Source organism: Triturus cristatus, chromosome 4_2, assembly GCF_964204655.1.
Source record: "Triturus cristatus chromosome 4_2, aTriCri1.1, whole genome shotgun sequence".
NCBI classification, from domain to species: Eukaryota; Metazoa; Chordata; class Amphibia; order Caudata; family Salamandridae; genus Triturus; species Triturus cristatus.
In genome coordinates this window covers 48,680,249-48,703,223 of record NC_140586.1, presented here as the reverse complement: position 1 = coordinate 48,703,223, position 22,975 = coordinate 48,680,249, and the positions used below count along the sequence as shown (strand labels likewise).

Genomic DNA, 22,975 nt, shown 5'->3' with positions numbered 1-22,975 from the left:
GTCCCCTGGACCTTGCTGGTCCCGACGTTGCTCCTTCTTTGATGCCTGCATTGGTTGTATTTGCCAAGGCTTTTGGGTGTTCCCGCCGGACACTGACTCCTCAGGACTCAACATCCTTCGTGGGACAGCTCGTGCACGGCTCCTGGTCTTCCTCAGCATTGCCTGGTCCTCACAGCTGCAGAGTCATGGTCCTCGTCACCCATCCTGCAACACCTGACATCGGTGGGCATTCATCTTCCAAGTATCCTGCTCACTCCTGAGTGACATAGACTCTGTCCCCTCTGCTTGCTGGTACCTTTCATCAGGAATCCATCCTCGGATTCCACCAGACACTTATTCCTTCTTTCACAGTGGCATTTTTCTGAAGTCCTCCATTGGATTTGACGGTGGTTTCTGACACCACATGTATGCACCTGGCTTTCCTGGTGTAGGTAACATGGGTACTAGGGTATCCACAGGTGGGGTGGCTCTCCAACCTTCTTTCTTCCACGGGGTTTCTTCAGGGGCCACTGGAAAGGGTCCTTAATCTTTAAAAATCCAACCACGACTTGCACATAGAGTTTTACGGAGCACGCAGTGGTGTTTTCACGCTGCACACGCTCTCCGTGGGGTCCCTATCTACTTCTACGTCCTCTTGACCCTTTCTTGATCCGAGTCGTAGTTCTTATACCACTTTCTTAGAATATGGTCGAGTCTGCTGTGTATTTTGTGCTATTTACTGTGTTTCTTTGCTAAAGTTTTTGTGTGCATTGTGTATCTCTGTGTTGGAGATATTGGAACGTACTAGTGTATTATATAATAAATACATATTTTTATAAATACTTAACGTGATTCTTTTCACCTAATCTATACTAGAAGTTTGCATGCTGGTAAAACATGCTGCTTGGCACTCATTCTGGACTAAGCCTGAAGGCTGCTCTCCACAGCTACGACTTAGAAAGCTTTCTAAGGTTGTCTAAGACCTCTTAAATCACCCTAGGGTTGTCTGGACTGTTGCAAGGTGCCCACATACATTAGTGAACCTCATATACCAGACCATCTTCTCACACTCCACCCTAAAGACCGATTGCTTACTTGCACACCAATAACCTCATTTTTCTCCAAACGATTGCATTGACTGTTTTCCGCTGAAAAAGTTCTAAGTGTTGGGTTGTGCTTGTATGGAAACCTAAGCAACTGAGTTTTAATTCAAAACTATTTTACTTACCTGTATCTAGTAAATGTCCCAGTGTGATGTCTAGGCATATCACACTGAGTAGAAAAAGTAGTCCTAAAAGTAATCTGAAAAGTAATCGCAAAGAAATTACAAATAGTTACTGTTTTGAAATATTTTACAAACCTGTAAAAAGTCATTTTCATCCAGCTTGCTTGTTTTGATCAATCAGTCTTGAAAAGTACATTTCTATATACCTGTACCAATTCCTGCTTATTTGTAAAAAATAAAATACCACTAAAGAAATATTTTTAATACAAACAACTGGTCTGACTTCAGTCTTTGAGTGTGTGACATCATTTCTTGCCTGAGTGTGTACAATACATGCTTGACACTACCCTCTGATAAAGCCTTTCTGCTCGCCCACACTACCACAAATAGAGAGTAATGTATTATCTACTTTAATCTCTGTCAGCCTTTGGGGTACACTGGACTCTGTATATTCTATACCTTACTTTGGTATAGTATATACACAGCCAGCCTCCTACACTAGTTATTTAGCATATCAAGGCCAGGGGCCTCAAAGGCCCTTCTGCCTTTGATGTGCGACCCTGGCTTACCCCAGACCTGGGAGATGCCACTCCCTGCCCTGAGGACCATTTGGCACCATGACAAGTGGGCAATTAGCTATGCAGTAGGCGTGTTGCACCACCATGCTAGTCACACCCTTCATGTGGGCTACTGAATGTGCTCCATGAAAGAATAATTCCACCATCTTGTGTGTGGTGCAATTAGGAACTCTAGAACAGGGTTATTTCCACTCCGCAGAGGAAGTGGCCATATAAGGGGTGTAGTGACCCCAAGGATAAGTAGCCCATTGGCTGCTACCCTGTACTCCCCTTAATGCCCCTAAATTCAATATTTAGGTGTTCCCCTGACTCCATGAACTCTGATTCGCCTGACTAAAGGACAAAGAAGAGTTGAACGCCAGAACTGTGAATTCGGCTCCAAACCCTGCCTTCCCTCTTCTGTCTTGGCATTTGCAAAGACCCGACTCGTCCTGTGTGAGGAAGTGCCCTCTTGCATGGTTGCCCCACTATTTGCTGAATTGCTGATGTGCTTTGACTGAGTGTGCCCTGGGCTCCTGCTAATCAGGTACCCAGGGTCTATGTTTCCCTAAAACTGCATTGAAGCCTAAACCCAATTAGGCCTATGGTCCTTCCCTAAAAACACAAAACCCAAATTGGCAAACCCTGGCCACAGGTCAACCCTGGTAAATGGTACCACAGGTACCCAGGGCACTGTGACCAAAGAAGGCCTCTAAGGGCTGCAGCACTTATTGTGCCACCCTTAGGGTCATCTGTACCCTTACACACACACACCACACCGCCTTTGCAGGCTGCGTGTTTTGGTGCAGAACAAAGTAAAGAGTCGACATGGCACACATCTCTGTGTGCTGTGCCTACAACTCAATACCCTGGCATAGATCACTCACCCCTTGAACCCTGTACCCCTACAGTGTTTAAGTTCATTCTTGGACATTGTAAGTGCAGTGCTATCGTTAAGAGTATATGGTGCTGGGAGTTTGTCATTCCGAACTCCACAGCACCATAATGGCTACACTGAAAACTGAAACGTTTGCTATAAATCTTCTCAGCAAATTAAACCCACACTGATGCCAGTGTGGGATTTAATGAAAAATGCACACAGATGGCATCTTAGAGATGCCCCCTGAAAACGAACCCACCACTAGTGTCCAGGCTGAGTGGCTGCTTTCAGCTGCCCCCGCCAGACATGTTTCTGGAACCCTGGGTCGAGAGCCTGCTGCTCTCTGGGGCCTGAAACAATGCACATCCTGGGACGAGGTGCCAAGCCTCCTCCCCCAGGATGGGCAGGGTTCTTGAAGGGGAAGCTTCAAAGGCGTGCCGCCTTTGTGAGCTACCCCAGGCCACTTGCTGCTCTCAGCAACTGGTCCCCACTGGTTCTGACCCCCACTGTGGGCGGGAGAACTGGCGGAATAAATAAGTGAGGAAGAGAGGTGTGCCCACCTCTGCCAACTCCACCCCTCAGGTGGGGGAGGAGAGGTGAAGCACAGCTCGTCAGACCATGCCATCCTGAAGATGGGGGGGACTCGGCCAACCAGGGACAGGCTCATGCCCCCCTCCCACTGGAGGGTGGCATAATAGGAGGTGTACCCACCCCAGGGAAGGGACCCATTGATCCCTGCCTTTTACCTACCTGTAACGCCCCTAAATCTAGTATTTAGGGACACCCCTGAACCTTGCTTCCTCAGACAAGAAGACACTACAAGAAGAAGGAGGACCAAACAGCAGCTAATAAGAGGAAGACGCCCACTGACTTGCTCCCAGCCCTACCAGCCTGTCTCTTCCCTCAAACCTGCTCCTGCAAAGTCCTGGTGTGTCCTGCAGTCAGCAACTTCAAACACCGGAGGACCTGCCTGCCTTCAAGCACAAAGACTTTGTCTCCCGTGAACACCGGATTTGTTCATCTTCAACCTCTGGCTCCAGCCGGACACCGTGAATCCACCCCACTCTGAACCCGCCGTCCGCCGCCTGAGCTCGAGTGGGCAAACACCACGAGGAGGTCACCCCGGCGATCCTGACCCGAGATCCGGCGACCCCTGACCTGCCTCAAGCCGACGCCTGCAGTCTAAATCCAGAAGGTCCCCCCAACTGCGACCAGGCGCTGATAAGAAGATTCGACCCCAAAAGGCACCCCTGCACCCAACGCCCCACGGCCATGTGTGCCCAAACCGATGGTGCCTTACCAACCCCTCACTTACCTCTCGAAGTGGTGGTTGCACCCTGAAGACCATCGTCCCCAAGCCTGCAGTGCCATTGCAAACCGGAGGTTCCTCATTGAAAACAACAGGGTGCCCGACGTTGAAACTGCACCCTGCACCCGACCGCCCTCGTGCCGCTGAGGGTGCACCTTTGGTGCTACTTTGTTTCCCCATTTGCTCTGGGCTAAAGTCCAGGAGCTTTGCTCCCACAACCAAGTGGCCTGCTTGCCAGCAGCCACCAACCAGATGCCCCCAATCCCCGAATGGATAACATTGGGCCTCAGCACTCTGCACTCGGCCGCCCTACTGCCACTGAGGATGTAACAAGAGTGCATCCTTGACCTTGGGGGACCCCTGGGTCTACCCCCAGAACCTCAACTCCCACTACCAAATACTTTACTCAAAACCGATAACATTATTTTCCTCCATAGGATAACCTTGACTGTTTTTCTTGGAAAAGTTTCTAAGTGTGGAGTTTGAAAACCTTAAGAAATTCTGTAAAATTGCACTAACAAAAACGATTTTACTTACCTGTTTGCAGGCAATGTCCCAGAGTAGTATCCAGGTATACTACCCTGAGTAAGAAAAGTAATCTCAAAAGTAACTTACCTGTAATTTTACTGAAAAGCCCATTAAAGTCTATGTACTGTATTTACAAAGTATTGCATTTCTCTGAAACCATGCTGTTAGTGAAAACAAAGTGCAACTACAATACAAATCTAAAGTGTATTACAACTGTAGATTTACTGCAAAGTACTTATCACTTACCTGTGCCAGGTTTGCTTGGTTCTAGAAAATAAAATCACTAAAAGGATATTTTTATACAAAAACAATTGGTCTGAAGTTCAGTCTTTGAGTGTGTGAATTCATTTGCTGACTGCGTGTGTACAACAAATGCTTAACACTGTCTTCTGATACTGTCTTACTGCTCGACCACACTACCCCCAATAGAGAGTGAGGTGCTATCTAACTTTACCTCTGCCTACCTTTGGGGATCCACTGGACTCTGTGCACACTATACCTCACTTTGCTATAGTATATACAGGGCCAGCTTCCTACATCCTGCAGCTGTGCATCCTCTAAAAGCCTGGGAGGGTTGCCAGCACTTTGCCAACCTGCCAGCATCTCCCTTAGTGTAGGAGCCACTTGCCTGCAGGCACCAACTCTGTACACCGATCTGCTGTCCCCCGGGTCCACCGAGTAAACAGCATGGAAGGGCGAGGTTCTCCACTCTCCAGAAGGTCCGATCCGTCTACTTACCAAGTTTGGAGACACCAGGAGCCCCCCCTACACCAATACCCAGGTTACTGAGCCCTTGCAGTAGCCAAGGCATGTTTAGTGTCCAGCCCTAAGTCCAACCTACCAACGTAGGTCATCGGCAACCAAGAGCCCATCGATGACAGTGGCCCTCCTGTCCTGTTTTGTCCCCATCTCCAGGTTGACTTAAAAAGTCAGAGCCTCCAACGTTAGCGACCCGCTGGACAAAACACCTCAATCTGAGTCTACTGACGGTGCTCTCTTCCCCCAAAGGTCCTCAAGGACAAAATACTGCTTTGGGCTGTGCCGGACTGACCCCTGAGGCCCCACTTTCAGCCTTTTTCTGTTACAGGCTTACCATGGACTTCAGCGGTAGCGTACGAGGCCACCCTTGTGACCAGCACCTCGGCACTCAGACACACCAGGGCAGGTTAACCAAAACAGCTTGTGGTTCCATGGACTTTTGCCCCTTCTTACCTAGAGTCCTCCATAGCAAGTACCCCTAAGCAGTGTATTTTCTCCCATATTATAACAATACCGCGTTCGAGGCTCATGCCTCAAATCTGACAGCTGTATTTTCTGTGTTTCTAAAAATTGCTAACTCAAAAAGTACTTACCTAATCTTGTAGAGCTTGGTGTCTAAATTACTATAAAAATCTGTTATTTTTCTAAGTTGGTGTCCGATTTCCTTTTGAGTGTGTCTCATTTATTGACTCTGTGCGCAGCAAATTCCTAGCACTCCCCTCTGATATGCCTGAGGGTGCTCAACCACACCACCACAAATACAGCCCCTTGGGATTGTTAAAACAAGTTCCTGTACACTAGTAAGAGATACCTGGACACTCTACACAGTGAACCTCATTTTGATATACTATATAAAGAGCCAGCTTCCTACATGATCTACCTGGAGTGACAAGATCATATGTTGTCTTGAAGCTACCACAAGAGATATGTAGATGTTCATATGAAAAGCGATAAAATTAACAGCAATACAACTGCTAAGCATTCAAAACGTGCAAGCAGACCGGATAAGCAGATGAGGAATCTCACCACAGTGGGATCTCAAGCAAGAGGTAATACAACCTATTTTTGCAGCGTGAATCTTTCTGGATTCACTATGCTGTGCATTATTCTGTCATCTAGTGGTTGGGTCCGGAATTGTAGTCTTTTTCTATCTTTTTTTTTTTTTTATTTCGTGGCCCAGGTGTGCTTCCACCGGAATCTCCCACCTTTGGCCGCCATCTTCAGATTCTTTTTTCCGCCATTGGGTCTGGATCCTTACAGAAGAGTTGCAGAGTTTTGGAAGAGGAATCAAAGAAAATCGACAAATCAAAGTTTCAGCTACACCAGACTTCAGGTCAAGTAACTGGGACGACGAGGGAGAAGGTTTTGACCGAGATCTCGACGTTCAACGGAGAATGCGCTCGCAGGGGGCTCCCTGAGCGCTGGAATGGACAAAACACCTTTGAAGTTTTGCACCAATTGCCACCACAAATGCGCCCAGAAGGACCAGCATCCAGTCTGGAACCTCTGCCTGCCCCTCGACCACAACAGCGAGAACTGCAAGGCATGCTCGGCGTTCACACCCAAGACACTCAGGATAAGAGAGAAGCAGAGAAGGGCAAACCACACCATGCAGGGGCCACCTCCAGCTCTCCAGTGGAGACGAAGACAACATCGCCGAAGGACCAGAGGACTGCACGGGCGTCTAGGTCCATAAGAAGCCGTCATAGGATGTAAGGGAGTCGTCTACCCCTAGACACTCAAGCGACACTCGAAAGCCCGGAGCGACACTCATAGGAGTGAAGCCAAGTCCTCGAAGAGAGCATTGCCGCCAAAACACTCGACGATGGCAACAGTAACCAAGGACAGTCAGCGGATCCTTCGAAAAGGACTCCCAATCGGCGAAAGCCCTTGAAAAACCTATATCATTGAAGGTTGCCCCCGAAAATGACACCTCGACGCCGAGAAAAGAAGGACCTGCATCGACGTCGACTGCCTCGAAGCAAGGCGCTCCAACCCTCGCCGCCGAACATGCCGCCGAGATGGAGAGGAAGAAGAGGAGGCTCGAGGCCGAAATGGAGAGCATCCTGCAACAAAAAAGGGACTTCGACGAGAAGATGAGCCAATACACCATCTCGCCGAAAACCGCGCTCGAAGGCGAAAGACGACTGACGCAGAACCGCCGAAAACGCCCGAACCGGTCGAGAAACAGGAGGACGAAGTCTATTATTTCGAGGGCGATGGGGACGAGAATCGGCAATCCTACCGGGGCTCGACGTCGTCGGGGGCACCAGACTTTGAATGGCAGGATCACGCCGCCGAATCACCGGAAGAAGGGGTAGACACTTACCCTTCGAGGCCTTTGCCGCCAGACGACATAGGGATGTACAACATGGTCATCCAAAAGGCTGCACAGACGTATGGAGTGAAAATGGAAGAGAAGACCAAGGCTTGTTTTCTCCTGGAAACTCTACCTCCTCAACAAACAAGGAGCCAGTTCCTGCCCATGCTCCCTAGTGTGCTGGATCAAGGAAAAGAGGTATTTAAGGAACCAGCAGTTTGCAAGGCTGTGACTCCAAGAACGGAGAAGTATAAACATAAATCTAAGGACCCTGCATACATCCAAGGGTCAGTACCAGCCAACTCCATAATTGCAGCTACGGCTAGGAAAAAGGCCAATGTGCCCACTAATACCGGACCACCTCCGGATGGATCTCACAGGGAGAAAGGTGGAGAGAAATGTGGCAATCCATTGGCACATCGCAAACTCCAAGCCCTGATCAACAGGCATGCATACCAGCACTGGGAGGAAGTGGGGCAACTCCTAAAGCAGCTACCAGACCAGTACCAACAAAGAGCGAGTCACGTGGTAGAAGAGGGCAAAAGCATGGCGAACACATGCTTAAAATCAGCCTTGGATGCTGCAGAGACATCCAGCAGACTAATGATGATAGGAGTGATGGGAGTGACCGAGAGAAGACACGCATGGCTCAAAATTTCTGGTTTCGAGCCAGAGGTGCAAAGCAACATCCTCAACACGCCTTTTAACGGAGAGCAACTGTTTGGTGCACCCATTGACGACAAGTTGATGCAGCTAAAGAAGGACAACAAGACAGCAAGGTCAATGGGAGTGCTGCAGTTCAGGGAGATGAGAAGGGGTACACCCACAAGAAGACCAGGTGGTTGGGGGGAGGGGGGCAACGTGCCTACAACATCGCACCAAACATTTTAACAAGGCTACCAAGGGAACAACCAAGGCCAGCAGCAGGGACAGCAGCAGCAGAACTGGCAGTACCAGCCCCGGGGCCAGTCCTTTCGAGGGCACGGAAACAGAGAACAGACACCGAGATAGAGCTAGAGAAACAACCTCCAAACAGAAAACCAAGAAGCAAGGCACATTCAGCAAAGGAACTCTTGCGACTAGAGGCGCAAGAACTGCTCAGCAAAGAGGCAATAGAGATAGTGCTGGACAACCAGAGGAACAAAGTGGTCTACTCAACTTACTTCCTCGTGCCAAAGGTGGACAAAACACTAAGACCTATCCTAGGTCTGAGGTTCTTGAACAAATTCATAAAAACTCAGATTCAAAATGACTTCCCTATAAGAAATAATACCACAAATACAACGAGGAGATTACATGGCAACTATAGATTTAAAGGATGCGTACTTACACATCCCCATCAACCACAAACATCTACTAAGGTTTGTGATCAACCAAAGTCACTACCAGTTCACAGTACTGGCATTCATACTCAAATCCCCGCACCAAGGGTGTTTACAAATTGCCTAGCAGCTGTCGCAGCGCACCTATGAAGGCATGGAACACACGTATACCCCTACCTCGACGACTGGCTCGTAAAGGTAAGTTTGTACAGCCAATGCAACCAACACATCCAGCAGGTCATACTAACACTGACGCAACTGGGTTTCTCAATCCATTGGGAAAAATCGTCGCCGGAGCAAATCAAGATATTCTTAGGGGCGGAGATCAGCACCATACAGGCCAAAGTGTTCCCCAGCTGGAAGAGAACATTGGCAATACTGAAGGAAACAAGTCATTACCGCAAGGGGCAAGTTCTGACAGTGAGGACGGTGAGCAAGCTGATGGAAATGATGGCGTCATGCATTCACCTGGTGCAAAATATTCGACTACACGAGACCATTCCAGGAATGTATACAGGAGCAATGGTTACAGTCAACGGGGAGTTGGGAAGATCTAGTGGTTGTCACACACTCAGTGCATCAAGAAATAGCGTGGTGGAACAAAGAAAACGTATCACAGGGGAAACCATTCACACAACCAACTCCAACAGTGACCATCACAACAGACGCCTCCCAGCTGTGGTGGGGCGCGCACATGGACAAGCTGAAGGTGAGGGGACTATGGTCGCAGCAGGATGCGGTCAAGCACATCAACTACCATGGAACTAAAGACTGTGTTCCTAGCCTTAAAAGCCTTCCAGAAGGAGCTGTAAGGAAACAGGGTGTTGATCCAAACAGACAACACCGCGATCATGTTCTACATCAACAAACAAGGAGGAACACAATCAGTAGCACTGTCAGGGCTAGCACATGAAATATGGACATGGGCCATTCCACTAAAAATAGACCTACTAGCAATACATCTCCCGGGGAAGGACAATGTGGAAGCAGACAGACTCAGCAGGCAGACAGCATCCCACGAATGGGACATAAACCAACAGGAAATAGAGAGTATTCCAGAAGTGGGGTACACCGCAAATAGACCTATTTGCAACATACCAAAATGCAAAATGCCAACACTTCGCATCCAGACAACCAGACCATCTGTCACAAGGGAATGCGCTACGGATAAGTTGGTCAAAGACATTTGCATATGCTTTTCCCCCCCGATACCACTGATACACATGGTACTCAGCAAATGCAGGATCAGCAACATGACTCTAATACTAATAGCACCTCAGTGGGCCAGACAGTCATGGTTCTCACAAATAGTAGAGATGGCACATGCACCAGCACACAGATTCCCAAAAAGAAGGGACCTCTTAACAATGCAGAACGGAAGGGTGTTACACCCAGAGCCAGAGAGCCTCAGCCTAGCGGCATGGCTCCTGAGGACCTAGAGTTTGCACAACTCAAACTACCGGCGAGCACAATGGCAGTGCTCAGAGAAGCGAAAAGACCTACCACAAGGAAATGCTACGTAGTAAAATGGAAAAGAATCTCCAAATGGTGCATTAGGGAGAAACTGCAAAGGAAAATTACAAAGGAGTCAACAGTACTAAAATACTTAACACATCTACTGCAAAGTAAACTAAGCTACACGTCCCTAAGGGTGCACTTAGTGGCGATAGTGGCTTAGACAAGAGGAGATACAGGGACAAGTTTCTTCACCTCCCAAGTAGTAAAAAGATTTCTAGAAGGAGCAAAGAGAATCGCACCTCCAAACAGAATGCCAGCACCGGCATGGAACCTCAACGTTGTGCTAACTCAACTGATGAAGGCACCATTTGAGCCGATTCACAAGGCTACACTGCACATGCTCATGCTAAAGACGGCTTTCTTAGTGGCTATCACATCACTACGAAGAGTAAGTGAGTTGCAGGCGCTAACACTTCAAGAGCCCTACCTGCAGATTCACAGTGATAGGATTGTAATAAGAACGGATCCACACTTCATGCCGAAGGTGGTGTCACGGTTCCACATCAACCAAACAATGCAAATACCTAGTTTTTTTCCAAAAAACAACCACTAGCACAGAAAGGGCGCTACACACGCTGGATGCTAGAAGGGCTGTGATGCACTACATAGAAAGGACAAAGGAGTGCAGAAAGACAAAGCAACTCTTTCCTCGCCAGCAGGTTTTTGGGACGGCCAATTACCAAAAATACCATTGCACGGTGGATTGCACAAACCATACAACTATGCTACAAACAAGCAAGGCAACCGTTACAAGGAGCAGCTCATGCTCACTCAACAAGGAAGAAAGGAGCAACAATTGCGTTTCTATCTAACACACCCATTCAAGACATTTGCCAAGCTGCAACATGATCTTCAGTGCACACGTTCAGTAAGCACTACTGTGTAAATTTCCAAATGAACAAAGAAGCGAAAGTGGGACAGAAGGTCTTACAACACATATTCAGAAATCAGTGCTCATCTTCCACCCAGTCACCACAATAAGGACAAACCGTTACAAAGTCTATGCACAGCATAGTGAATCCAGAAAGATTCACGCTGCAAAACGTATAGTTTCTTACCTGTCGGTGTAGTTTTGCAGCCTGAAGACTTTCTGGATTTACTAGCGAACCCACCCTCCCCCGCCAGAAAGATGAGACGGGAGGAAAGGGATTAAAAGATGAAGACTTTAAAAAGCAAGAGGAAAAACAAGAATAAGACCAGAAAAAAGAATCCGAAGATGGCGGCCAAAGGTGGGAGCTTCCGGAGGAAGCACGTCGACGTCACGAAGGACACCAAATGGTGGTATGTCGACGCCCACCTGGGCTACGAAAAAAGAGAGAAAAAAGACTACAATTCTGGACCCAACCACTAGATGGCAGAATAACGCACAGCATAGTGAATCCAGAAAGTCTTCAAGCTGCAAAACTACACCGACCGGTAAACTATACAATATCACCTATGGGACATACCACAAATAGACATTTTAGCATCGCGCACAATTACAAAATAGCAACACTTTGCTTCTAGGTATCCACACCACTTATCCCTTGGAAGGAAAATGCTACTTACCAGTATGCATCTGTTCTTGGCATGTAGAGCTGCAAATTCACACACTGCATAGATCGCCATCTGGTGTTGGGCTCGGATGTTTGGACTTTGCTGTTGTATTGGAATAAGTCTTTGGAAGTCACAAGATAGGTGACTCCTCCTTTGAACAATAGTGCGCATGGGCATCGACTCCATCTTCAGATTATTTTTTCGCCAAGAAGGGAAATGATGGAGTTTTGTGAGAAATAGATATCCATATATGTTGTATCTAATTAAGATAATACTGGAACAGATAAAGGTAGCCGAGGTGGTGGGTGGGCATGTGTGAATCTGCAGCTCTACATGCCAAGAACAGATGCATACTGGTAAGAAGCATTTTCCGTTCGAGGCATATGAGCTGCAGATCACACACCGTGCATAAATTGCATAGCAGTACTCCTCTTTAGCGGCGACCAACAGTATCTGTTGCAGTAGTTTGAAATAGTGTTTTGAGTACAGCCTGGTCCACACGAGCTAGTTGCTCTGCCTGCACATCTTCACAGTAGTGTTTTGTGAATGTGTACTGTGTAGACCATGTAGCTGCTTTGCAGATATCATCTAAGGGAATGTTCCCTAAAAATGCCATTGAAGCCCCTATTTTGCGGGTAGTCTCGGCTTTAGGGGGAAAGGACAGTGTACGTTTTGCTTTGTGATAGCAAATTTGTATACATTTGAAAAATCCACCTTGAAATCCCAGACTTTGATATGGAATTGCCTTTATGTGGTGGTGAGAAGGATACAAAAAGTTGTTTTGTTTTGCGAAAAGGTTTTGTTCTGTCAATATAGTAAAGGAGTGCTCTTTTTACGTCTAGTGTATAAAGAGCTCTTTCTGCTACTGTTTGTGGTTGCGAGAAGAACACTGGCAACTCAACAAATCTTCTCCCGACCGGAGTAGAGTGGTCTGGGGGTAGTGGAGGGAAGTCATTGTTTGGGGGTGGAGGCGGTGCGGGTATCGGTAGTATTGCCTCTACCCTTGTTATTACCCCTGTAACCTCCTCTGTAATAGCCTCTGGTAGATGAGGTCTGGGTGGAACTTTTGTAGGAAGTGGAGGGGTTATCAGTGGTAAAACCTCTAGAGGCCCCCCATAAGAGGAGCGACAAAAGAAACTTCTGGGAGCTTGCAATTGCAAAGCTCCCATTGATTTGGCAGTGTCAGTATCTTTTTTCATCTTTTCTAAACTAGGCCCAAATAAGTGTTCCTGGTCAAGCGGTTGGTTTAGTATGGTAGTTTGAACCTTTGGTTTGAACCCCGAAATGCGTAGCCACGCATGTCTGCGCAAAAGGACACTGGTATTAATAGCTCGGGAGGCTGTCTGCAGCATCCAGAGCACAACGAATGGAGGTATTGGTTATGAGTTTGCCTTCCTGGATGAGATCATTGGCCCTTGTTTTATATTGATCTGGAAGGTGCTGTAGTAGGGTCTCTAGCTCATCATAGTGTGCCCTATCGTACCTAGCCAGCAAAGCCTGTGTGTTGGCAATTCTCCATATGTTGGCTGTTTGGGACGCTGTTCTTTTACCAGATACGTCCAACAGTTTGGACTCCTTATCAGGAGATGGAGCATCGCCTGAGGTTTGGGAGTTAGCCCTTTTTCTGGTATTGGAGACAACCAAGAAATCCAGGGGAAGCTGCTCTTTAATGTAAACATGGTCAGCTGGGGCAGACTTGTATTTCTTTTCCACCCTGGGGTTAATGACTCTAGCTCTTACACGAGCCTTAAAAACTTCAGGAGCGTGTTTGATTACCCTTTTTAACATTGGGAGAATGGAAGTGGACCTTAGAGATGGTGTAAAAGTGTCCATGAGGAAATCTTCTTCTACAGGGTCTGTGTGCAAATTCTCACCGTGGTACTCTGCAGCTCTGTGTATGAGCGGAGTGAATCCTATAGTGTCCTCTGGAGGGGATGGTCTAGATGGGTAGATATCATCTTGTGGTGTATTAGGAACATCTGGCGTGTCATAATCGTCCCATGGGTCATCTGGGGCATTAGGATGACTAGGTTCCCCTAAAGGTTCATCACCCCTTTCCTCCCCAGAGGTGCCCTTATCATCCTGAGGTGGAGGAGATTGTGAGGGTACTGGAAATGGAATAGGAGAGATGTGGTGTGGAGGAGGAGGTGGAGAAGGAATTCTTAAAGGAGAAGTGGCAATGTCTCTCTTCTTTAAAGGACGTGGAGCTGGTTCAGGTTTGTCCATTTTCGTTTTTCTGGAAGGACTGTATAAGTTGGCCTGTCTTTGGGTTTATTTCGAAAGTTTTTTGGGTTGGATCAGGCCGAAAAAGCTCCTCCTCTGGAGTGTGTTGTTTTGGTGCTGATTTTTTCGGGTCTGATTGTTTGTGTGGCGCAAGTTTTTGAGTTGTTTTATGCTCCTTATCCAGTACCAGTGTATTTTGGTGCCGAATGCGCCGATGTGGAACCAGTCGGTGCGGACGAAGGCAGTGGTTTCTTCTTTGGTGCCGGGGATGGGGTTTCGGCACCGACGGTAGGCTGGCTCGATCCGAGTGGCCTGAAGGCTTATGTATTTACTTCTTTGCCGAGCCCGAAGGCGTGGCGTGGGAAGTTTTGTCCCAGTGTGCACCTAGGCCCGAAGGTGAAGGTGTTACCGAAGCCTTTTTGTGAATGGGTGGGGGGGAGGGGTCGACGTCAGTACGTACGACCCGCTGCCCTGGAGTGATGTCTTCGACGTCGGAGTCTGCTTCGGAGGAGCTGATGTTGCCCTGTTGGATCTGCTGCTGCTCCGGTACGTTGATGCCTTCCTGGAAGATGTCGTCTGGAATCGATGTCGATAATCGAGCCATGCTTCTTCGAGCTCGACGATCCCGAATTGTCTTCTTGGAGCGGAAAGAGGCACAAGCTAGACAGTCTTTGACCTCGTGCTCGAGTGAAAGGTAGAGGTTACACACCTCATGAAGATCGGCGTGTGGAAACTTGGATCCACATTTAGGACACTTTTTGAAGGGAGTCCTTTCCATGAGCCAAAGGCCTAATGGTGCAGGTAGGCCCGAAGGCCTGCGTCGACAACCGGAATTGAAGATTTGAAGTTTGAAGAGATGCGCGTCGAATGGGAACGCGATCGAAACAATACCGAAGTATGGGTGAGGATTTCGTGTTGAAAAGATGATCGGTAACGACACTGAACTGGAGCGCGATGAACACATCCGAGCCCGATGGCGGAAAAAAACAATCTGAAGATGGAGTCGATACCCATGCGCACTATTGTCCAAAGGAGGAGTCACCTATCTCGTGACTTCCAAAGATTTATTCCAATACAACAACAAAGTGCAAACATCCGGGCCCAACACCAGATGGCGATCTATGCAGTGTGTGTGACCTGCAGCTCATATGCCTCGAACATTCCATTATCATTAGATTTGTCATAGATTTGTGCATATGCTAGTCCCCAAATACCATTCGTACCTCTAGTGACAAGTGCAAACAAACAAGTATGACTATGATACTGATAGCCCCAAAGTGGGCCAGACAAACATAGTTCTCAGATCTGGGGAAGATGGTACAGGAAGGTGTGATGAAACTTAGCAATCTCACAAGGTATACTTACAATACAGGATGACCAACTATGTCACCTAAAACTAACCAGCCTCAGCTTAGCCTTGTGGCGCTTAAGGGGTTTGGCCACCTGGATCTACCCTAATGATGCATGGAGGTACTGAGAGAGGCCAACAACCTGAAATGCTTCACACCCAAGAGAAATAGGTTCACCCACTGATCCAGACAGTAGAAGTTAACACACCACCTGACATGAGATACCACCATAATCGGGTATCCAATGCTCTTCATCCTAAGATGAAAAACATTTGCACATGTCCATCAGAAAGTACATTCCAGCCATATGACACACACCAGAAACACCACAGGGATATGCTACTTTACCACGTCATTAAAAGGTTCCTGAAAGTGGTTAAAAGAATTGCACCACCAAGGTCAGTACCCGCACCAGTATAGAATGTTAACTTGGTCCTTGTGCAGCTATCGGCGGACTTTTTAAGCCAATACCCAAGGCTGGACTTTGATTCCTAACCTAAAAAACGTAATCTGTTGAACTCACATCACTGCACAGTTAGCGAATTGCAAGCAAGAACTGTACCTATAAATATACAAGAACACTGTAGTCAAGAGAACAAATCAAGGTTTCTTACCTCAAGTCATATCCCATTTCCACATTAATGAAAGAGTACATCTTGCAGGCTTTTTCTATCAGCTTAGACCACACACTTGATGATATGAGAGCAGTGATGTATTTACAAGAAATAAAGCAGTGTAGAAAAGAGAACAAACTTTCTCATTTGCACTCAAACACAGGTTTGCTAGTCACAAAAATAAGTTATTTGCCACAAACTAGTGTGGTTTCTCTAGAAGAAAGACCAAGAGCACACACTACTAGAAAAAGGGAAGCCGCTTTATCCCTCATAGCCAAAGCTTCATAAATGACATTTGTTTGCAACCACAAGGTCATCAGGCCACTTGTTCACAGTACATTACTGCAGAGATATTCAAGTTAAATGCACTGAAGTTCTTACGGCACTTGTTCGTGAACACACACACTCACTTCAGCCTCCTATGAAGTGGGGGAAACACTGCTATGTAATCAGTGCACAGCATGTGAGCTCTGAAGAAAACATTATGGTGCAAAATGAAATGGATACTTGCATGTAGGAGTAGTTTTGCAGCTTGAAGACTTTTCTGAATTAACATATGATCCTCCTGTCTCTCTAAAAAGAGGTACGATTTCCAGACAAGATATAATAGACATAAGGTAGTTTACAAAGCCCTAGAACCACACAGGTCACCAGGGTGAAAAAGAATCTAAAAATTGTGACCGAGCACTGAGTGGGCCAAACCCAACTCCTCTGACACCCAAAAAGGGAAAAAATAGGTTTTTCCTGATCCTCTCACTAAAGTAGTGCACAGCATGTGAATCCAGAAAACTCTTGAAGCTGCAAAACTACTCCTACAGATAAGTAACCATTTTGTTTAGTTAGTGTCCGTGTCCACGGGTTTTAAATTAGTGCACTGAAGTGGAAGTAATTGTGATAGCCGTGATGCTAATTTACGGACGGTCGGGGGAGAGATCCTAGTTAATTCAGTGATGCTCTGGAGAAATAGATACACTGGTTGTTCTAAGGCAGAGACCTCACTCATGTGGTGTATGTATAATAAAGTGCAAAACATTACTGATGGTTTTGCATTCTCTCTTTTCAGGTCCGTAAGCAACAAAAGGAGCACACCAACTTAATGGCAGAGTATCGGAACAAGCAGCAACAGCACCAGCAACATAGAGAGCAGCAGCAGACTCCCACCGCCATGGTGGCACTTAGTCCTTCGCAGAGTCCGCAACTTATTGGTAAAGTGCAAGGACAAATCTTATCTCGACAGGCGCTGCCGCAACAGATAGCACAAGCAGGTAACGCCTCGGGTGCACCCGCAGCACAAGGTGGGAGCATACGGGTGTCCCAAGGTGGTGTGTCTGGACAAGTCCAGCAAGGTATCCCTTTTGCAAACTGCACAGGCATGCAGCAGGGCCCAGCTCAAGGTGGAAATGCCCCAGTCTCAAATGAGGGAGCAGTCTTTTTCCCAGGATCTTCTCCTCAGAGGGGGCTTGTTAGTGACAGTCGATTGCTACAGGAGAGGCAGCTTCTACTACAGCAGCAGAGAATTCAACTGGCTCAACGGCTGCAGAAGCAGGGCATTTTAGGGCAACCCTCTCTGCAGCAAGGGCTGGTAAGCCAGCAGCAAAACCAATCAAGCATGCTGGGACCACAACAGCAGCAGCCACCCATTCAGTCTCCACAAGCTCCACAGATGGTTTCTAGCAAGCAGGGTGTTGTGGTCCAACAGCTGTCTCCTCAACAGAGACAGCTAGGACCTTCCCAGGCCTCTGCGATTCCACACCAGGGTGTCATAAGTCAACATAACCAACAACGACACATTCTCTTATCCCAACAGCAGAGGATTTTGGGATCATCTCAGCAAAGCCTTGTGGGACACGGATTGTTATCGCAGCAGCACGGCATTGTAGGCTCGAGTCCTGTTCAGCAGCAAGGGCTCATGAGTCAGGCAAGCCCACAGAAATTAGGTGGGCAAATGACTTCAGTGTCACAACCACAGATGGGAGTTATTAGCCAGCCCCAGGCTTTACTGGCTCAGCCAGACTGTGCCACCCCTCATCCTTCTGTAATGGGGCAAGCACAAACATCCCAACAAGGACTTTTTGGACAATCGCAGAACCAGGTCACATCTCAGCACTATGTTAAGCATTCTGTTCAGGGTCAGCAGTCTGTCTTGCACCTCAGCCATATAATGTCCCCAACCAATACAGATAATCAGAGCAAGGATCCCTCTGGCGTACTGTCTCAGGATGGCACAGAGGGGCAGACCCAGCAACAGTCTGCACAGTTCAGGCCTGGAGGGTCCAATCAGGCTGGCCAGGAAAATGCAAGCCCTCAGCAGGTTACATCACAAGCCGAGGCTGTGCAGAACCGAAATACCTCTGTCCTTGTGAATCCTGAGCATGTGCACCTAGCTTTGCAGCACCAAAGTGTTGCAGGAGACTTGCTGCAGAATGCCCAGCAGAACGCGATGGGACCCCCACAACATCTCCAGCAGTCTCCGAGAACGCAGAACAACTTGACCCTGCAACAAGGACCCATTGCTAGCCAGCAGGGGATACAAAACAGCAGCTTAATGCCTTCAGCTGTGGTGAACACACGGTCAGAGCAGCCATTAGTAACAGCACAGCAACAAGAAGGATCACAGAAGACAAACTTGTTGGAGCAGCAGGGCCCTGGAGATCAACCAGTTGTTACTGGCCAGCAGCAGCGGCTTTTAGGGTCAAGTCCAATACCACCTCAAAGTGCAGAGCAGCAAGGAATCGGGCAGCTGCAAAACATCCCCAGCCAGCAGCAACAACCAATGCAAAATGCAGGACCACCCAGGCCAAGACTGATGGGACAACACCAAGGTGTGATGTTGCAACAGACTCAAGCCATGCTGGGACAGCCAACTGCGCAAATGTTGGGTCATATCCGAGCTCAGTTGCAAGGAGTGATTGCCAAAAATCCTCAGTTAAGAAACCTCACCCCTCAGCAGCAGCAGCAGCTGCATGCCCTTCTGGTGCAGCGCCATCAACAGAGCTTGTTGCAGCAGAGCCAGGCTATGAGAGCAGCAGGCCAGTTACAAGGGCAGGCTCCAGCACTTATAGACCATGGGTCCCCTGTCACTACACAACACTCTTCTCAGGGTACAGTGGGTCGACAGCAGTTGCAGCCAGGAACTGTACTCCATGTTCGCCCCTTAGGACCATCTACCCCAATGGAACAGCAGGGTTTTGCAGGGGAGCAGCCATCCTCAGCTCAACAAAGGCCACTCTCTGAACTCCCGATGACCAGACCACAGCAGTCTCCAACTGAGCTAGCACAAAACACACAGCCAAGATCTCAAGGAGTTTTAAGATTCTCATCTCCACAGTCGCAAGGCACAGTTTCTCTTCAGACTTCTCCTGGTGAGGCAAACATGAATTCAGTACAACTGCAACAGCAGCTCACCCAACAACACTCACAACAGCTAACAAAAACACAGAACTCTCAACAGCTTATGCAGCAGCAGCACTCCCAGTTATTAAAACAGCAACAGATGTCACAACAGCAGCATTTGCTGTCACAACAATTAGCACAGCAACACTCTCAGCAACAACAGTCACAACAGCTGGTATCACAGCAGCTATTACCACATCAACAATTGACCCAAATGCAGCAGCAGAAGCTGTCTCAGCACTTGTTGTCGCAGCAGCAGCAGCTTTTGCTGCAGCAGCAGTTATCACAACAGTCATCACAGCAAACTCTATCGCAACAGCCTCTGTCACAGCAGCAGCTGCAATCAAAGCAACAACTGTCTCAACACCCATCCCAGCATCATTTATCACAGCAGCTGGCTACACAGCTATCACAGCAGCAGCTTTCTCAGCAGCTGTCACAGCATCAACCACAACAACAGCAGATATCGCAACTGCAGATATCACAACAGCAGTCATCACAACAGGTATCACAGCAGCTGCCTCAACAGCCGCAACTGTCTCAGCAGCTGCTCTCACAGCAGGCGCAGCAGCAGTTAGCGCAGCAGCTGTCTCAACGGCAACTGCTATCACAGCAGGCTCAGCAGCAATTAGCACATCAGCAGCTATCACAACAGCAGTCACTGCAGCTATCCCAACAGCTGTCTCAGCAACAACTGTCCCAGCAGCATCTACAACAGCTGTCTCAGCAGCAGCAGATATCACAGCAATTATCCCAGCAGCAGCAGCTATCTCAGCAATTATCTCAACAGCAGCAGCAGCTATCTCAACAGCCTTTATCTCAAACGCAGCTGCAGCAGCAGCTGTCCCTACAGCAAATGCAGCAGTCACAACCTCAGCAACAACTATCTCAACAGATGCAGGTGTTACAACAGCAGAGCCAGTTAACTCAACAGCAACTATCACATCCACAGGCACAGCAGCAGCTTTCTCGGCATCAGTCACAACAGCAGCAAATACAGGAACAGTTATCAACACAGCATTTGCAACAATTGTCACAGCCACAACTTTCTCAGCAGCAAATGTCACAACCCCAGCTATCACAACAGCAGCAGCAGTTATCACATCTGTCACAGCAAATGTCACAGCAGCAGCTGTCACAACAGGACCTATTGCAGCAGCAAATGGCACAACAGCTATCGCAACAGCAGCAACAGTTTGTACATCAGCAACTATCCCGACAACCAGTTGCAATGCAACAATTGCCACAGGTATCTCAGCAGCAGATGTCACAACAGATGTCACAGCAGACAATTTCTCAGCAACAAATGTCTCAACAGCTATCACAGCAAATGTCTCAACAGCACCCATTATCACAAGTGTCACAACAGCAGCAGTCATCAGAGCTACAAGTGCAGCAGCAGTTGTCACAACAACATCAAGTATCGCAACAGCAGCTATCTCAGCAATTGTTAGAGCATCAAGCATCACAGGAGCAGCTTTTGACACAGCAGCTTTTACAGCAGCAGGTGTCACAACAGCAGTTATCAATGCAGCAGCTGTCACAACAGCAGCTGTCACAACAGCAGCTGTCACAACAGCAGCTGTCACAACAGCCATTGCAGCAGCAAGTCTCGCAGCAGCTACTGCAGCAGCCACAACAATCACCACTAATACAGCAACAGCTTCATTTACATAAACAGGTACAACAGCAGCAGCTTCATCTACGTCAAAAACATTTACAGCAACAGTTACAAATGGCTCAGCAACTTAAACAGGCACAGTCACCACAGCAGCAGCAATCACCACAACATACACAGCACCCTATGACAAGGGCACTAGAACAGCAGCCTGAACCACCACAGATCATGCCACCACAGCAGCAGCCACAACAGATGTATTCACCTCAGCAGCATCTACTACATCACTCACAGCAGCAGCTAAAAGGACAATTTCAGAGATTGGAACAAAGCCCTCACGATCCAAAGGATCAGTCTCCTAATTTAAATGTTAAAGAGCCTTCCTCTGTCCCACCTTTGCCACTCTCTGACCAGAGCAGTATTCCTGATCAAACCCTGCCTAGGCTGGACTTGCCGGAAACCACCCCTGTATCTCCCACACCTTTGTTAGCAAACAAGTCAGTCCAGAATCAAACTATGGAAAATTACTCAAGCAAAGATTACAAGTCTTGCAATCCTTTAGAATTTGTTTCTGGAGACCACAATGCTGACCGACTGGAGCCCCATTCTCCTCTGTCCCCATTGAAAACCGCATCTCCAAAGCTGGAGGGAGGCCATCAAGTAGTTGTCCCAGAACAAGATGTTGTTAAACCTATCCTTCTTGGATCTTCACCAGTCATGGGTGAGCCTCGGAGTCAAGTGAATGGAAGTGCAGAAAGTCAAGAATCTGTACCAAACAAAAAGCATAGTCAGTCTTCTGACAGCACAGAGTTTAGTGACACAGAGCAGTTTCATGCAATTCGGCTTAACATCAAGCAAGAGCCAAAGGATGAAATACCATGTATGCTTGCAAACCAAGCTGTGAAACGAGAAGCCAGTGGTGACCCTGTGGGGCTGAACCTCTCTGGGAAGCACTTGTTCCCTGGTTGCCGCTCAGAAGCTGGCCATCTGCTGCTGCAGAAGCTCCTGCGTGCCAAGAATGTACAGTTGGCATCACAGCGCTCTGTGGAGGGTCTGCACGCTGAGATCAATGGGCACATCGATAGCAAGCTCACTGTACTGGAGCAAAAGCTGCAAGCTGCCCCTGGAAGCAAGGAGGTAAGAGCAATGTTTGCACTATGATTTTCTTATAGATTCAAATACTGTTTGTTATTCCACCTTGTAATATAGGTATTTTACTTACACTATGCTTGAGATTTTCCCTTGTATTTCACCTGGCGAGACATTGCTTTTACTACGTCATAGGGGACCACACTTGATAGCCCTTATACATCATGGAGAGTTTACTCACAGCCTCTGGCATTGCAGAACATCCAGGTGTTCTGTATAACCTCTCCTTGTGTATTTAATGCCTCCGGGTGGTCTGTAGAGCAGCTGCATTTTTGTTGTATCTTCTGATGCGGTTTCCTCTTTCACTGCCACGAAATCCCCAGACCCATCTTTTTTTTGCTCTACCGTGAGTGATTTCACCCCTCCCTCTCCATTGTCTCTTCTCCCCAGCACCTGCCCTTACAGATGTCTCCAAGATGTGAATTGGTGATACCCTGATTCCTTTTACATGCCGACTGTACACTCCAAGATCCATTGACTGTGACCATCTAGTGCATTCAATCGTCCTTTACATCCCTGGTCCCTGATTATCCATGAATGCTTTTAGACAATCTTTTACATCCCCATACTGCTCCCAGAACAGTTGGTTGTTCCTATGGAGTCCACAGGTTCACCTGCTACCCCTTGTGTGTAACTGTGAATGTGCTCAAGGAGCCTTTTCAAAGGACAAAAGGCCTTTGTATATGAAAAGGAGTA

General features: G+C 47.8%; 1 protein-coding gene and 1 pseudogene across 7 annotated transcripts in view; one reads left to right on the top strand and one right to left on the bottom strand.

The window, feature by feature from the left end:
* The window catches only part of LOC146832935 (methylcrotonoyl-CoA carboxylase beta chain, mitochondrial-like), a 35,428-nt pseudogene extending 31,439 nt beyond the window's left edge, over positions 1-3,989 (bottom strand).
* KMT2D (lysine methyltransferase 2D) overlaps positions 1-22,975 on the top strand; it is a 1,389,531-nt gene that overhangs the window by 1,117,233 nt on the left and 249,323 nt on the right. For all 7 annotated transcript variants that reach the window (XM_085600422.1, XM_085600421.1, XM_085600420.1 and 4 more), the window contains one exon: positions 17,183-22,267. In XM_085600422.1, the coding sequence (XP_085456548.1) occupies positions 17,183-22,267 (5,085 nt within the window). The remainder of the gene's footprint in view (positions 1-17,182; positions 22,268-22,975) is intronic.